Source organism: Barbus barbus (genome assembly GCF_936440315.1).
Source record: "Barbus barbus genome assembly, chromosome: 18".
Taxonomy (NCBI): domain Eukaryota; kingdom Metazoa; phylum Chordata; class Actinopteri; order Cypriniformes; family Cyprinidae; genus Barbus; species Barbus barbus.
The window spans coordinates 10,798,856-10,816,523 of NC_136746.1; the positions used below are offsets into that span (position 1 = coordinate 10,798,856).

Here is a 17,668-nt window from a genome sequence, read left to right on the forward strand (position 1 = left end):
TATTCCATCTAAACTACTAAAAGAGCTGCTTCCAGAAGTCATAGATTTACATTTTACATTTATTCATTTAGCTGACGCTTTTATCCAAAGCGACTTACAATTGCTATATATGTCAGAGGTCGCACGCCTCTGGAGCAACTAGGGGTTAAGTGTCTTGCTCAGGGACACATTGGTGTCTCACAGTGGATTCGAACCCGGTCTCTCACACCAAAGGCATGTGTCTTATCCACTGCGCCATCACCACCACCCATGGTCATAGATCCTCTTTTGGCTATTATCAATTCATCACTGTCATTAGGATATGTCCACAAAACCTTCAAATTGGCTGTTATTAAGCCTCTTATTAAAAAAACACAACTTGACCCCAAAGATTTAGTTAATTACAGACCGATCTCAAGTCTCCCTTTTCTGTCAAAGATACTAGAAAAGGTAGTATCCTCGCAATTATATTCCTCCTTAGAAAAAATTATATTTGTGAGGAATTCCAGTCAGGATTTAGACCGTATCGTAGTACTGAAACTGCTCTCATTAGAGTTACAGATGACCTGCTTCTATCATCTGATCGTGGTTGTATCTCTTTATTAGTTCTACTGGATCTTAGCGCTGCGTTCGACACTATCGACCACAACATTCTTTTAAAAAGACTAGAACACTTTGTTGGCATTAGTGGAAGTGCATTAGCATGGTTCAAATCGTACTTATCTGAACGCCATCAGTTCGTAGCAGAATGAAGAGGTATCATATCGATCACAAGTGCAGTACAGAGTACCTCAAGGCTCAGTACTAGGGCCGTTACTTTTCACGCTTTACATGTTACCCTTGGAAGATATTATCAGGAGACATGGTGTTAGTTTTCACTGTTATGCTGATGATACTCAGCTCTATATTTCTTCGCGGCCCAGTGAAACACACCAAATTGAGAAACTAACAGAATGCATAGTCGATATAAAAAAACTGGATGACGAATAACTTCTTACTGCTAAATTCTGAAAAAACAGAGGTGTTAATTATCAGACCTAAAAACCCCACATGTAATAACCTAAAGCACTATCTAACACTTGACGGCTGCTCTGTCAATTCTTCCTCATCTATTAGGAACCTAGGTGTGCTGTTTGATAGCAATCTTTCATTTGAAAGCCATGTTTCTAGCATCTGTAAAAATGCATTTTTCCATCCCAAAAACATATCTAAATTGCGACCTATGCTCTCAACGTCAAATGCAGAAATACTAATTCATGCGTTTATGACCTCAAGGTTAGACTATTGTAATGCTTTATTGGGTGGTTGTTCTGCACGCTTGATCAACAAATTACAGTTGGTTCAAAATGCAGCAGCTAAAGTCCTTACTAGAACCAGGAAGTACGACCATATTAGCCCAGTTCTGTCAACACTGCATTGGCTCCCCATCAAACATCGTATAGATTTTAAAATCTTGATAATTACTTATAAAGCCCTGAATGGCTTAGCTCCTCAGTACTTGAGCGAGCTCTTATCACATATAACACTCTGCCAGTTTAAATCTAGATTAAAGACACATTTCTTTTACCTGGCTTACACATAACATACTAATAAACTTCTATTATTCAAATCCATTAAAGGATTGTTAGGCTGCATTAATTAGATCAACCGGAACCGGGAACACTCCCCATAACACATGATGTACACGTGTAAGAAGAATGGCATCTACGCTAATATTTGTGTTTCTATTCTGTTTCTCAGATGGTGGATCGGCGCCAGGAGATGATGTATGTGGCCCTGATCGTTGGTGGAGGCCGGACACCTGGATGAGCCCCGGTGACATATCCCCAGTCACCATAGCCACCCGATCCGGTCCATATCCAGCCCAGATGGTCACTGCAGTCACCAGATCCAGTCCGTATCCAGATCAGATGGTGGATCAGCACCCAGAGATGACCTCTACAGCCCTGAACGTCAGCGGAGACCAGGACACAGAGATGAGCGCCAGAGACAGATCCCCAGTGAGGACCCCGTCACTTAGACAGCCATCGGGAAAGACCACTGGAACCAGTTGAGCCCTTACAATCTGACTTAGCTGCAGTTGGAATTGAACTGCTGGTTCGTTTGGCTAGAGGAGAACTGGCCCCCCGACTCAGCCTGGTTTCTCCCAAGGTTTTTTTCTCCATTCTGTCACCGATGGAGTTTTGGTTCCTTGCTGCTGTCGCCTCTGGCTTGCTTAGTTGAGGACACTTCATTTCTAGCGATATCGTCGACCTGATTGCAAAGACACTATTTAAACTGAACTGAGCTGGATGATGACATCACTGAATTCAATAATGAAATGCCTTTAACTGAAAATCTTTTTTTCAATCTTTTCATTTTACATTATTGACACACTATTTTCCTTTTTTGATATTGTGCAGTTGCTTTGACACAATTTACATTGTTAAAAGCGCTATATAAATAAAGGTGACTTGACTTGCTAAGAACTTCATTTGAACAACTTTAAAGGTGATTTTCTCAATATTTAGATTTTTTTGCACCCTCAGATTCCAGATTTTCAAAAAGTTGTATCTCGGCCAAATATTATCCAAATTGTCCAATATTGGCCAAATGTTTGATCAAATAAATGAAGCCTTGGTGAGCATATGATACTTCTTTTAGAAATGTTGTATATTCCTTATATTTTGGTACATTTTAAAGCGTGATATGGATTTCTCCAGTTACTACAGAGCTTGTCTTGTGTGGTTTATAGTGGAGTAGGGTTCATTGGGTGTTTTGCTGCCCTCTGCTGCTGGTGGTGCTGTATGTGATGTGTGATGTGGCATTGTGAACTCCCCTTTCTCTGCCTTCAGCATTCAGACCATAAACACACCACACAGTCACATGTTGGCAAGCACAGCAAAGCTGCTTTAAAAATAGAAATTCTGCATAAACAGCAATTTTCTTGTGTTTCCCAATATGTCACATGACAATTTTGGGACTGTTGTTTTATAACTGACCAGATCCACTTAGGCTTACTGTACTGACAATTGTAACTCAGCATTCATTGTTTCAAGTACAAAAAAAAAAAAGAAACAATGAAAAGCTGAAATATTTATGTACGTATGTGAATTTTAATTGCTTTTGTGAGCAAATAATATTTATAAAATCAAGTAAAATTTGATTATAGATTAAATTGATAAAATATGTTGACATATGTTTTCAATACGAGTTTAATGTGTTGCAATATAACTCATGGGTCCCACTTTATATTAGGTAGCTTTAACTACTTTGTACTTACATTTAAATTAATAATTTGGTACAATGCACTTATTGTGTACATGTTCTTACATTTACTTATATTTTTAAAAATACCTATATGTAGTTACATCTGTAATTAATTCCTGTAATTACATTTATAATTACACTGTTGACCTATCCCTTACACCTTAACCCACCTTCAACCTACCCATACCACCAAACCTGTCCATAACCTTACCCATATCCCACCTCAATGGCAGCAAAAGTGTGTTGCAATAAAAGTACATAGTAGTTAAGGCCACCTAATATAAAGTGTGACCAACTCATGTTTTGTTTGGTTTTAATTAGTCTTTCCTGAAATGATGTTTATTCTAGTTTGTACTGAACCGTTATGGTGCTCTAAATGTGATTTTTCCACAGCTGGAAAAATGAAAATGAAAAAAAAAAAAAACATTCAAGAGATGTGGCTATTTTTAGAAAGGAAAAAACACTCCAGAAAGTTATTTTTTTCCACTTTGAATAAAGGGAAAATGCCTTATCTGTAGTTTTGATTGGTGATTCTGTACTCACTGTGTTCCTCACAGGTGGATAACGCCAAGGTTCTTCACTATGTTGGAGCAGGGGTCGCCTTCCCCACCAGTATGCTGTTTGTGTGTCTGCAGTCTGCGCTGACCTACCGGCTGGCGAAGACTCTGGGAGAATATAATATGGGTCATTTGCGCCTCTTTATGACGCTGCTGGCCTTTGTGGCCCTGGTGCTTAGTATCCTTTACACTATCACTCATCCTCATGTTATTATATTGTATATTTGTATTAAGATTGTATTTCAGTTTAGATTAGGGCTGTCATAATATCAGATTTTCACTTAATGATTATCTTAGCTACAGTAATAAAGGATAACGATATTAACGCAATAGCTATAGAAAAAAAGACAATCAAATCCTTCTCTATTGTTTTGTTTAGTTTGTTAATTGAGGCAAAAGTCATAGTTAATAATTGCACCTTAAAATGAAGTGCGACCTTTTTTTCTTCTTCAAAACAATATAACATTCTGTCCTATTCTCCCACCATTTCTCATACCACCAAAACCATTACTAAAACAAGTAATTGTAATTGTTATTCTCATTTGTAAAAAAAAATGTATGTAAAAAAAAAAGCCATCAGATAAGTGTAATAATAAATGTAAAGGTAAATGCAGTTTTAAAATATTGGTAACACTTTATTTTAAGGACCAATTCTCACTCTTAACTAGTTGCTGATTAACATGCACATTACTAGCTTATTGGCTGTTTATTAGTACTTATAAAGCACATATTAATGCAGTATTCTCTATTAACATCCTCTATTAACACATTCTCTTTTAACATTTTAGATCTCTTAATCCTACCCCATAACTAAACTCAACAACTACCTTACTATTAATAAGCAGCAAATGAGGAGTTTATTGAGGCCAAAGTCGTAGTCGAGTACTGGTCCCCAAACTAACATGTGACCAAAATATCAAGCACTGAATTTAAATTTTTATATGCATTATGTGTATTAAATATGCATTAAAATGCACAGGAACTGCGACTTTATTGCAAATCTGCAAAGTAAAATAATTAATGTAAATATTTTGTCACACTCAAAATTTGGTGAGTGGCCTGATCTTTTTATCGAAAACATTTTCTTTGATGTCAAAAAAAGCATTAACATTGTTAAAAAATTCTTGATTCTGACAGCTGTAATCTGTAGCTGTTATTTTTTCATTGGTCAGGTTTATTGTTGCAATATTCTCAGATAACATATATTCCCAGAATGTTTGAATATCCTGTTGTATTCAGCTTTCAAGTTTTGCACTGCTTTTCTTTTTCAGTCACTGAGTTCATGCATGTTCTTCCTGTAATGCAAAGAGGCCTGAGCATGAGTTTACAGAGTTTACTATGATTCCTTGACGAAACTTTCCTCAGGCGGGGTGTTTTTTGTCCAGGAGAGTTTTGTCCTGCAACATGCGTCAGCCATTTTCGAGTGGGTCTTCTGTGTCATTATTATGCTGTTCTACGGCACATTCGCTTTTGAATTTGCCGGGATATCTAGTGACACAATGATGGTGCTGGCCCGAGGGCAATCGCTACAGTCCATAAGCCAAGACCACAAAATGGAGTCTCTTGCTGGGGCCAGTCAGCACCAGCCTGAGAGCCTGTCCATACTGTAACCGCAGTGTCCTGTATCTCTCTCGACACTATTAAAAAAAGACTACAACCGCAGAGGGAAAGTAACAGAAACTGGACATGGCTCTCTTACACCTTTGCCAAAGAATCCAGTTCAGATTTTGCACATTTTTGAGAGACGACTTCACTCTCTGGGGACCTTTTGAATCGCTGCACAGCTTCCATGCTGGGAAAAACAAAGATCATTGCCTGGATGTGTTGGAGTTTCCATTAGATCTCATTGGGATTTTTAACTATCCGTGTTACTTGGATAAAGAAACTACAGACTGCTAGTTGGCTAAACTACATGCGTCCATTGGTGAAACCAGAGGACCGCTACTTCAATGGTGTGGTAAACTAAACCAAAGCCTTTTGCAACCATCAACACTCAAGCATTTTAACATAGTGCCTCAAAACAAATGTTATTGTGCCAATTCCAAGACAATGGTTCCCAAAATGCTGATGTTTTCTGTGCCTTTAGGTTTTTTTCATAGGCAGAGATGGTTAAAAAACATTTTACGGTCACATATCTCTGCTGTCTGTTAACTGATCAAGGTGTTTCATTTTGCCTTAATCACTGTATGCTATCTGAAATGTATTTTTCACGAGATTGTCATTACCGATGTGCCTTATACCAAAAGACGAATACCAATATTTAATAGAGATGTATGTCAATAGTCAAACTGCCTTGAATATATAAGGCATGTGTTTTTTGATATGCAGCAAATATTATGCTGGTTGTAAACAACTAAGCTGAACGAGATCAGCAAAAACCTCTCACGAAACACATAAGCTTATCACATTAAGTCACCAGTAACTGGTGCCATTCCAGATGTTATGTCTATGAGTATTGCTGTACATTGTGACCAAATGTAATTGAGAAGAGAGTTTGTCCTGAGGTCAGTGTGATCATAGGTTTCCCTCTTTCTGTCACTGTGGGAATTGTTGTGTGTGTGTGTTGGGGGTTTATGGGAGTTGGTTACAAGGAAGCGTCTAGTAATGAAAGAGTTTTCTTAGAAGCTGCCCTTTAATGTAAAGGGTGACTAGTTTAGGTAGGTCTCTGTGAGCTGTTTTTTGCAGACAAAATGACTTGCAGCAGGACTGCAAGTTCATAACTGGCTTTGTTTTGAAAAACAGATGCAATTTGGTTTACATTGGTCAAATGTTTTCACACTACCAGCATGACAAAAAATCGTATTGTTCCTCAATTAATATCAAGGGAGTTTTGTCATTTAATTTGTCAGGATAAGAGCCATATTTATGCTTATCACCGATTGATCCTACCAGTGCTGTCCTGAAAACATCTTTCGTGTCATTTCTGTTTACTAATTCTCTTTGCTCAGGAATTTCAGATCTGTCTTTTGCTGTCACTTACTGTATCTTCTCTCTGCATTCAAAACTGCATCGATCCACCAGCTATAAGTGAAAGTTTTACCATTTCCGTTACTTGTTTAGAACAGTTTCGTTCCCTGTGGAAGTCAAAAGAAGAAATTTGAAGAATTGTGCAGATCTATTCCTCACTGGACAATTCACAGTAATGACCACCGATAAAGTAGCTCATAAGAATCATTTTGTGTATTTCAGTTGTTCCAAGTGTTATTTCACTGATAATCTTCCACTTTGCTAAAGCTATGAAATCTAAAAAAAAAAGTGACGTATCATTCCATCAGTGCCATGAAATATAATAATTGAGCAGTGCAGAATAAGGGAGGATTTTCTGTAAAAAAAAATATTTTATTAAATTTAATTTTGTTTCTCACATAAAATTATCATATGGCTAGAAGAATTGAAATACAGCAAGCAAGTCGCACAACAGCACAGTTTTTGCATGAGATTCATTTTTAAAGTAACATGCAAAGAACCAGTATCTTCAAAAGTTTGCAAATATTCTCATTTTGTGTTCCACCGGTGAAAAAAATAAAGATGAGGGTGAGCGTGAAAAAGTAAATTTTGACTAGTCCTTTAAAAAACAGTTAAAAGAGTCATTTTTTTTTTGCATTACCTTTTGCCTAGACTTGTGTCCCTTCATGTATTATCTATTAGTTTGCTTAATCTTGGACTCTTGACAGTCAATAGCTGTACTACAGCAAACCTGCTGTCATCATTCAACAAGACTCTGCCACACATCAGCATTTAATGACATACCAAATAGCAAAAATACCTTTACGTGCCTATGTTTCAACCAAAGATTGAATCGCTCATTGGAGAAATGTTTTGGGGTTTTATGGCAGGATGTGTTTGATTGTGCTGTAAATTTGCCTTAAAATGTATGGAAATAAAGCAGAATCAGACATTACACTCTCAGCTTTCTCTCTCATCTCTGTGAATGAACTTTGCTTAAGTCATGTAGATTGTGTCACACAATTCCTGTTAGTAGTCACCATGGCCTTCGAGTTTATTTAAACAGATTGCATTTGGTCATTCTTGTTTGACTTATCGCGTGTTTCGCTTCAGCTTTTGGTGACCTATTGCAAAACTGTGTGGTAAACATATTATTTGCACATAATGCAACATAATGGAATGATTGGTTGGCGTATTAACCAACAAATGAATCATTCATTGTGTTTAAAGACATCCATACTGACACCATACACATATGAAGAATTTTCCACACTTTAATTATTCACAATTATTTACAGGTCAAATTCTTAATTCAATCTTTAAGACAAAAGTTGAAAATCTGAAAGAAAACAGTAAGAAGAAGATGGTCGATAGTGTTTTAGGGGTTAATGTCTCTACTGAACTCCCAGAAGTTTAAAGAAAACAAATGAGTGGCTTTCACACACATCTCAAGTGTGCAACATGATCTGGCTTTTTTTCATAACTGATACATACACACACACATATGCTCACTCTCCAGGGGTGACAATTAATGTAAGACCAGCACAGGATCTGTACACGTAAACAACCATATTCTCATAATATCCCTCTGCCATTATCAAACATTAATGAGATAATGCATTCAAAAAATGAAGCATAAAAAGCAAATGTTCTTATGATACAAGAAAAAGGCACAAATTAGACCCTTTTAAGACTGTAGCCTATATGATGCAAGGTATATGTTTATCAGATTGTATAACTTATAAAACCTAAAGCTCCCAATGGTCCACAATATGCTTATAATTCTTCACAACACGCTGTAACTGGTTACAGCCACAATCAAAAACTGACTAAACAGTTAATTTGGCTCATGAAAAAGAAATTACAATGTAGTAAAAACTGAATAATTATGATTTAAATAATTTTAAGCAGGCTATAAAGCTGAAATGTGTTTTTCTGAGGCAAAACTCAGGGCAGTGAGTAATGTTTTGATAGCACCACAGAGTCACAGTACTTTGTGAACTGATTTGTGAAACTATGAACTGATTACTTAAGGGTTTCTCTATATTATAAGCTGGTATAGGACGCACTTTAGCTTTAAGGAATGATAGATTGTCATGAGTGCTGATGTGGTTTGTGAGGGACCCTTTCACGATAGACTTAAAAGACGGGGTTTAATTTATCAATCTTGACATTTACAGTATATATTCGTTTAATCTGAAATGTAGCATATGCGGGAAGACAACCAAAATCAGCTGAGAGAGGAGGCTGGAGGAAAGAGCGACTGAATGACTGAAGGTAAGACTCGCGTACTCCTCTCAGTTTAAACCTTGAGACCCTTGGCCATCTCCCAGGGGAACTCTGATCGGCCAAAATGACCGTAGCAGGCGGTGCTCTGGTAGATCGGTCTCTTCAGGTTCAGGTCCCTGTCAGTGGAAATTGAGTTTGTTAGCTCTTCACCAAACAGCCCTTGCCTGAATCCTACTTACACCAAAACTGCACTTAATGAAATAAAATGTAGGCTACTTAATTATGTGCATCGTTAGGCTACTTATTAAAAGACACTTAATACATAGTAGAACCGCCATGCATTTAGGCCTATTGGTGGTAGCGATACTCCCCCTGGAGGAAATATCGGGAAATGTTATATTTACATAATATGTAATATATTATATTAGCCTTCTATGACGATTGAGCACGATTGTAATCAGTGTATTTCTTAATTTTTTTCAAAAAAATGTTCATGTCACATATTTTTAATATGTGTACACACACAGTGGGGAATTACAATAGGTGTAATGGTTTTTGAACTGTACAAACCTTTTTTTTCTGTCCCTTAACCCTAAATCTACCCCTTACAGAAAACAAACATTTAAATGACTTAAGTGTAAAGAATTCACAACGTTGTATTTATATTTATATAAATTAATATAGAACGTATTAATTTAGTTTTATTTTGTGCTTATTCATTGACTAAAATGTTATTTTTGTCTAAGTAAAACTGATTGGATGGGCATAACATTACATGGCACTTATTGAACAGATGTAATAGCAGAGAATAACCCTTAATTCCCCCTTATTTTAATGAACTAAATTCCACATAAATAATGTTTCCCTCAATTTTAACTCACCCACATAAAGTACTGAACTTTACCATTAGGTTTTTAAGGCTAAAAAACAGAAAATGTTGTTTCCCTCCCCTAAAGTAGAAGAACATAAGAACATATTATCTTATTAATTGCTTACCTAACAATGACACCTGGTCGGAGGTCAAAGTTCTTGTTGACAATCTGTAGCAACTCCTTCTCTGATTTTTCCGATGAGCCGTAGGTGAAAAGGGAGATTGAGAGAGGGTAGGCGACTCCAATGGCGTAAGACACCTGCAGAACACATTAAATATTCATGACCATGCTCCAGACACCAGCTCATCCATTCCAATTTTAATCCATAGCAGATCAAATTGGTCAATAATGTAGATCTACTTTTTCGTCTAAACACAACCTTATGCACTGTTCACAGTTTTTATTTAAGATGTCTACACTTTTGTCTTACCTGAACCAACACTCTTCTGCACAGTTTGGCCTTCACCAGAGATTTAGCCACCCAGCGTGCAGCATAGGCAGCAGAGCGGTCCACCTTGGTGTAGTCCTTTCCAGAGAATGCTCCACCACCATGAGCCCCCCATCCACCATATGTGTCCACAATAATCTTCCTACCCGTGACACCAGCATCTCCCTAAAAAACAAAGATTTTATTTGGTTTAAACTAGGGATGCACGATATTATCGGAGTGAATCAGGAAGTGAATTATCGGAATCAGGCGATAACAGCTTTACATGTAAATATCGGCATCGGCCCGATATGAAAAATTATGCCGATATGTCTTGCCGATAAGAGGAATACATTAACTCACATGTGCTCAGGGTGTGCTAGAGATTAGATCACGTCAGCCGTGTGGCTCATTCTTGAAGCAAAGTTTTGCCTGAATGATGATTAGATTGACTGTTTTGGATCTCTGCATTTAATCTGTGAAAGCATGTACAGAATGATGCTTTCGGTGTGTGATAGAGTTAACAGTAATAGCTCGTGCGACGGCAACAGTGACAGCTTCCCCCGGGTCTTAACGCCCGTTCGGGAAGGAGTTTTAATCTGTAGGGAGCGCTGTTGGCCTACTTCTAATTAAATTAAAAGTAAAATAGCCTAAACAAATAATATTTAGACTGTGTTTCTGATTAAATAAAGCAGTAATTGATGTCATAAAATAATGAGTATGTTTTGATTTAATGGTCAGAAGCTATAGCTTACATGAAAAAAATAATCACAAACATAACACCTGTAAATTAAATAATTTTATATATTCTGATTTATTTATTTATGTGTAATATGTTTCATTTTTTTAAACAAATCATAAGCTCTAAAAGATTTTCAGAATTTTTAGAACTTTTGCTTTAGACCATCTACAAATGTTAAATCTTAAAATAAAATGTTAGGGTTAACTGCATCTTTCTGGGGGGAAAAAATGCAGCGATTGATATATAGTTTTTTATAGTTATTTTCAAAGCTTCAATGTACTGTCAAAAAACCTTCATTATTTTTTATTTAATTCTAACAAATAAGCTCTTGTTAAAAACTAACCAAAATTAAAAATATGTTGCTTATAATTTATGCACAGGAGAGACTTGGTGTTGTTTCCAAACAAAAGTAAATATATCGGTATCGGCCAAAATGAGCTGAAAAATATCGGCATATCGGATATCGGCAAAATACAATATCGTGCATCCCTAGTTTAAACCACAGTTCACCAAAAATGAGAATTCTGTCATCCTAATGTCATTCCAAACTAGTCAGTTATGTTTTTCTTTGGAAAAACAAAGGGAGAATTTTGTAAAGAATTATGAAGCAGCTCATAGAAGTTTGTGTCTAGTCTGTGTTTGTTCACAGATTCCAAATGGCTCACCATGTTCTGCTACAATAAACATGAGAACTAGTGCTGTTGTGGTGTCAATAACATTGGCACAGCAGATTTTTCACAGTAGGTGAAAATTTTCAATGAATAATGATTTAGTTTTGGCGTGTTCCTCACACAAGGAATTGTATTCCTTGTATTACTTAGGAAGACTTTGAATATAGTGCACAAATAATACTAACTACCTTGTGTGTGTGTGTGTTTTTGTTTAGTTTTTTTGATAAAGCTGCACAAAGATTCTTTAAGAAAAATCATTCTGTAGAAAAAAAATATAGCATAAAGTTTTAAAACAACATAAGGGAGAAAATGTAATCACAGATTTTCCTTTTTTTAAGGAATTAAACCTTTAAAATTCATTATACAACAGTGTTTCATACAACCGTTTGAACCATAGAAAGCGCTCACCTGAGGCCCTCCAATGACAAAGCGTCCACTTGGCTGCAGATGGTAGACAGTCTTATCATCAAGATATTTTGCTGGCACCACAGCTTTAATGACCTTCTCCTTCAGAATACGCTTCTGCTCCTCCAGTAAAATGTTGTCGTCATGTTGGACGGAGATGACCACTGTGTGGACACGCAAAGGAATCACAGCACCATTCTCCTGCTTGTAGTGCACAGTGACCTGAAGTTGTGGAAAACATCTAAAGTCATCATTTCAATTGACATAGGGAATGTGAAGGACATTTCCTGCTGTATGGTCTGAAATTGGCAGAACTTTAAAATAGACCAGAGGTTTCAGCTTCCTGAGAGCTGCCCAGCCTGCGATTGACGGGTGTATAGCCATGTCCTCTGTTCCACTGGGAAAAGTAAGGACCGGGAGCCCTGGATGTCATGCTGAGGGTCATTTTCTCTCAAGCATTAAAAGAGACTGCCTCATAGTCACTATCTTGCTCAACAGCCGTCACATCTATTGGCCAATGTGTTGGTTCAACGAACACTCGGCTGATAAGATAGCATGGTCAATGTCAGTCAGGGGCTTTGAACCTGCACATTGTGACTCTAAAGACTCTATTATATCAACTTGTGATTGTAAGTATGCAAAAAGAACTTCACAACACTTTTTACTCTAAACATAATGTTTAGTTTTTTCAGTCTTATTTTGCTCACCTGAGTTTTTGAGTCTGGGCGGAGCCATGGGATGGTGCCATCCCGCCGCAGCTCAGCCATTTTGGCATTGAGTTTATGAGCGAGGACAATGGTGAGTGGCATGCACTCCTCCGTCTCATCAGTGGCGTAGCCAAACATGAGCCCCTAAGGCACAATGGAAATGCGATATGAGGATGTTTGTCTCAAACTATGTGCTCAAACACATTTTTACACATCAGTTGTGTTCGGACCTGATCTCCAGCTCCAATATCGTCCTCATGTCTGTCAACATGGACACCCTGCGCTATATCAGGAGACTGTTGCTCGAGAGCCACCAGCACATTGCAGGTTTTATAGTCAAAACCTGAACAGATGGAAGAGCAAAGAGTGGGAAAAAATGGTGGATGAGTTAGTTAAGATCTGAAGTACAAGGCAGTATGCTGAAAATCAAAGTATGTATTGATCTTGACCTTTTTCAGAGTTGTCATAACCAATGTGTTTAATGGTGTCTCGCACAACCTTCTGGTAGTCAACGTTGGCTCGAGATGTGATCTCACCACAGAGAAGTACCATACCAGTCTTACAAACAGTTTCTGAAGATTAAAAGAAACTTAATTAGTCAAATGACCCATGACAAAGGAAAATTGCCACTTTATAATCCATTGCTAGGTTAGAAATGGAGATGTTATCCATTTAAATGCTCTTAAACTTTAGGGATGGAAAGATTACAAGAAATGGTCACTCTATAACTGAACAAGAGTCAAGATAAGTGAGTCGCTGTTGGACTATAAACTTTCAAAGAATATATTGATTGTCATGTTTATACAGAAAGCCTTTACATGTTTATTTTGTTTGCTATTAAAGATGTTGACTCACCACAGGCCACTTTAGCATCCGGGTCCTGCTTCAAGTGTGCGTCAAGAACTGCATCACTGATTTGGTCACAGATTTTATCTATTAACGAAATCACACCATTATGAAACAAAGTTATGTAATGGCTCAGATGAAGGTTCAAGTGTGGGTTTAGTGTTATAACACCAGAAAGTTTCAGTTTAAGGGTTGAAATGCCTCTCTTATAGGAAGACTGTAGGATACAGGAATCCCAACAAAGCAAAACCCCAGCTGAGCAGCTGGAGGACAATACCAGTGGTCCTCCCCTTTCAGAATCATTCACTCAGTCTATATTTGGGCTGTTAGCTGAGGCAACAGTTTAGGTGAGTTACATCAGAAAATACGCAGTCCAAAAAAAACATCTCAGGTGATAATATGAGACAAACAAATCAAATCTATGAAATCGCTTTAGTTTGGAACATTATGGAATAGATTTTTTTGCATCTTGCACATGTGTGCCTATTGATTGATCTGCTGAAATATGTGCTGATGGGAGATGTTAAGCAATACTCTCAAAATTTGTTCATGTGAACCAGACAATTTGCAGTGTTGCAAAATTTGTCTAGGAGGAACCAGACCGGATTAGATTAAAAGTCATTAAAACTTATTAAGAGTCATTAAGTTTGAAAGAAGCTTAGAAATATGTATTGTGAAATGCACTATGCAAATCAAACTGACTTAGCATTTTTCAGGAGTGCAGCATATGAAAATGTCTATAGCACTTTGGCCTTGAATCATGACATGAGAGACCCGCAATATGGTTGATAAGAAATGTGAGGTCTGGCAAGTTCCCACATGAAACAGAAATAACTACTGAAGCAAAATCTGTTGGCATACAGGTGCACCGATAATTGACTCACTAGACAGCCATGGAACAGTATCATAATCAAATCATTCACTGTATCTGTAAGTTCATTATGAAATAAATTGCATAGTAAATATGTAACTGAGAAAAGCCTCCAAGTGATATGCAGTAATTTAACACTCATGTAAAAGTCATGACCTCTAATTGACTATTTTTGTCTACTACACTTTCACTCAATGAAATACCAGCTAAGCACTTGGTATTTTGGACGTTTTGCTAATGAAAGTGTTAATGAACCCCATTGAACTGTTGCTTAAGCAGCTTACTTCTGTACGAACTGTTGCTAAACCAGCTCACCACTTCTATATGCTCCAATGACTTGTCCAGGCAGGTGAATTAGTCTATAGGTACATGTCTTAAGGGTTTTTCTCCATGCAAGTACCCAGGTCCAGAATTCAAACATTATATAGTACATACTACAAAATTGAATTTAAATGTATAAGTCAGATTGAAAATCACCTGGATGCCCTTCTCCCACAGACTCTGAGGTGAACATGAAGGATCCGTCATCATGAACGTCATTCATTCCTTCCATATTTGCCAGCAACTGAACAGATCAAAATCGGGACAAAATAATGTATGAAGTGCTCAATAATTTTCCTCCAACTTTGGCTAAAGCAGGCCAAGTATGCAGAGCTCCTTATAGTCCAGAGAGTATAGAGGAAAGAATGATAGAAAGAAAGAGAGGTTTGCAGATAGATCACAGACTATATAACACACTACCTCGCCTCAAAGCAAGTTTGCCCCTATATATGGCAGAAAGAAAACACACACACTAAGCTTTACTCTCTCACTCACAAACATACACACATACACACAAGTATCATGTGAACCAGTGGGGCAGACCATTCCAGGGGGTGTTGTTTGGGGGGAGGAGATTCAAACTTTCAGAAAACTTTCTGTTAACCCCTTGTGCGCTCAGCTCAGTCATAGGACGGTTTCCTTTGGGGTGGGATGGCTGCTGCTGTCACAAAGTGGGCACTTGTGGGCTACAAATCATCCTCATATCATGCTAATACTTATCAGACCTGAAGGTGATTTATGATAAACTTTGTGGAAAACTTATGTCAAGTAATATCAAATCTAAAGTGGGGTGTGATTAAGTTAACTGCAGATGTGATTGGATGAAACAGCACTCCTCTGTGCTTGTGCTTGGCAAAAATTATTTTTTGTTGTTTGGTTGTGTAATAAATGCATTGCAAAGCCCTTTAAAAACATAATGGTTTAACATATAACAATGAAGGTCTGTTCCGAACATGCTGTGCTGATCTCTGTTAAATTTTGAACTGTTTATTCTCAGATTGTGCAGGTTTTGGAGTATTGTGTATCCTGATATGACCAATTCTTTTTTTTTTTCTGTAGTCAATTGCAGATTGAAGATTTCCACATTCTCAAATAAAAGTACCCTTTCAAAGCTTCAAAGCTGCAAAATGGGTCAAGCCAGGATGTGTCCAAGGGTTTAAATGTCAAATTAGGAAGACACACTGGATCAAAACTTTGCAAAATTAAATATTGTACAGAAAATAGTGTAAAGAATTTATTTGTATACATTTTATTTTGCTGCGTCATTCTGATCTATAGGGTGTTTGGTTGATTTGCATACCACTACAACTACAAATATTTCAAGAGCTCTAATACATGATTTTGCGCTGAATAATGACACTTGTCTTTATAGGGTTGCTTTGCAGCCGAATATGAATTTGTCTTACTTCATTTTGCATCACTTCTTTTATTTCTTTGTTTATTACTGTGACAAATCAATATTGTATAAAGTGCTGTATTGTATCAAAGGTGACTTGACTTGATAGAAAGCAAGTTTAATAGTTAATAGTTTATTGTCATGTAGTAGATGCTTACAAAGCAACTTGTAGTACAGTAAATGCAGGGCCCTCCCCTGAAATAATTTCATGCCCTGCTGTCAAAGGCACAATGGTGACAGGGTAGGATTGTGATCTTAGTTACTCTCCAGTTCTTTAGGTGCCCACACATGGGATTAAACCTACAACATTTATGCTTGAGCAGAAAGACAAACTAAATCTATGAACCTATAGGAACGACCTATATAACTACTGCACTGGCTGAACTGTTATGGTGGATTGCACAGATGCTGAATAAATGTATTGATACTTATCTGTGAACAGATGTGTTAAACTTAAGCATTGTAATATTATAATTTTACAGTTTGTGTTAAGTGTACAAATTTTGTTTTTCACATGGCAGTTGAATTTTGGAGGGAACATTTTTAATGAACAAATGAGTCCATGATGTGAGATGGCAAGACAAACCTGAGACATGGGGCATAAAAGATGAACTCTGAGAGGAAAAAAAAAAAAAGCCCAGATAATATTTTATTATATTAAAATAATATTTCAGATACTGAAACTCAAAATTAATTAATCCCTACATGACAATAATTCGTGACAATAGCTATATGTCTTTTGGCGTAAGTAGGTGACAGTTTTGCAGGCTGTCCAGATATGATTTTGACCCATTCCTCCAAACAGACTTTTGTAGGATGACACAATTCAGTTTTCAAAAAATGCCACAATTTCTCAACTGGACAGTGATGGGGTCCATTGTAGGACATTCACCTTTTTTCATGTGTCACCCTAGTGTCCTTGTGTTCATGTCATCATCATATTACAATTTAGATATTTTGAAGTCTGGGCATTGTTTGGATTTGGATTTTTTTTTTAAAGAAAAGCTGGTTTTGTGGTTATCTGACCACAACAGCTTGCTAATGGGCTTTTTGGCAAACTTCAAATTTGGCTTTTGTATCACTCAATCACACAGGCCTGTTATGCAGAGCTTTGTTGACTGGTGTACCTTTACAGCGTAGTTGGTTTCTGAACTCTGTGGCTTGTTCAAAAGAATCACTGACTTGTTTGTGGCTTTGCTTACAGGTGTTCATTTTGTGGGCATTTCTGTGTGTTTTAATTCTTTTGAATTATCTTCCTTTTCGACCAGGTTCACTCATTGATGGTCTTTTAATCATTATCCCTTTATCCAGAGTATGACTCCAGTTGGTGTGGATGAGGTGCATAGTTTATCAGGAAGGTGTTATTGTTGCTTCTGCTGCATGCAAGAGAGAGAATGAACACTTTTACATAATAATAACATAATATATAATGCATAACATGATAATATGT

General features: G+C 37.1%; 2 protein-coding genes across 5 annotated transcripts in view; one reads left to right on the forward strand and one right to left on the reverse strand.

Moving 5' to 3' along the window:
* The window catches only part of LOC306884590 (transmembrane protein 150A-like), a 40,666-nt gene extending 32,973 nt beyond the window's left edge, over positions 1-7,693 (forward strand). For 2 of the 3 annotated variants that reach the window (XM_079440580.1, XM_079440581.1), the window contains exons 7-8: positions 3,786-3,963; positions 5,151-7,693. In XM_079440580.1, the coding sequence (XP_079296706.1) occupies positions 3,786-3,963; positions 5,151-5,395 (423 nt within the window). In that variant the 3' untranslated portion in view covers positions 5,396-7,693. Of the gene's footprint in view, positions 1-1,719; positions 3,620-3,785; positions 3,964-5,150 lie in introns of those variants that run through there. The other variant, XM_079440582.1, reaches the window with a different exon arrangement.
* A 296-nt stretch (positions 7,694-7,989) lies between these two features.
* Positions 7,990-15,335, reverse strand: LOC306884589 (S-adenosylmethionine synthase; the record flags this gene model as incomplete). 2 transcript variants are annotated; one of them, XM_079440578.1, is made up of 9 exons in its annotated part: positions 14,979-15,335; positions 13,640-13,717; positions 13,234-13,356; positions 13,015-13,127; positions 12,785-12,928; positions 12,081-12,299; positions 10,263-10,445; positions 9,957-10,090; positions 7,990-9,136 (listed from the first exon to the last, which is right to left on the reverse strand). In XM_079440578.1, the coding sequence occupies exons 1-9, from the start codon at positions 15,052-15,054 to the stop codon at positions 9,034-9,036; spliced, it is 1,173 nt and encodes a 390-aa protein (XP_079296704.1). In that variant the 5' UTR covers positions 15,055-15,335. The 2 variants fall into 2 exon arrangements, with proteins under 2 accessions (XP_079296704.1, XP_079296705.1); XM_079440579.1 differs by lacking the exon at positions 7,990-9,136 and having other exon boundaries at positions 9,953-10,090; positions 14,979-15,203.
* Positions 15,336-17,668: the final 2,333 nt, after the last annotated feature.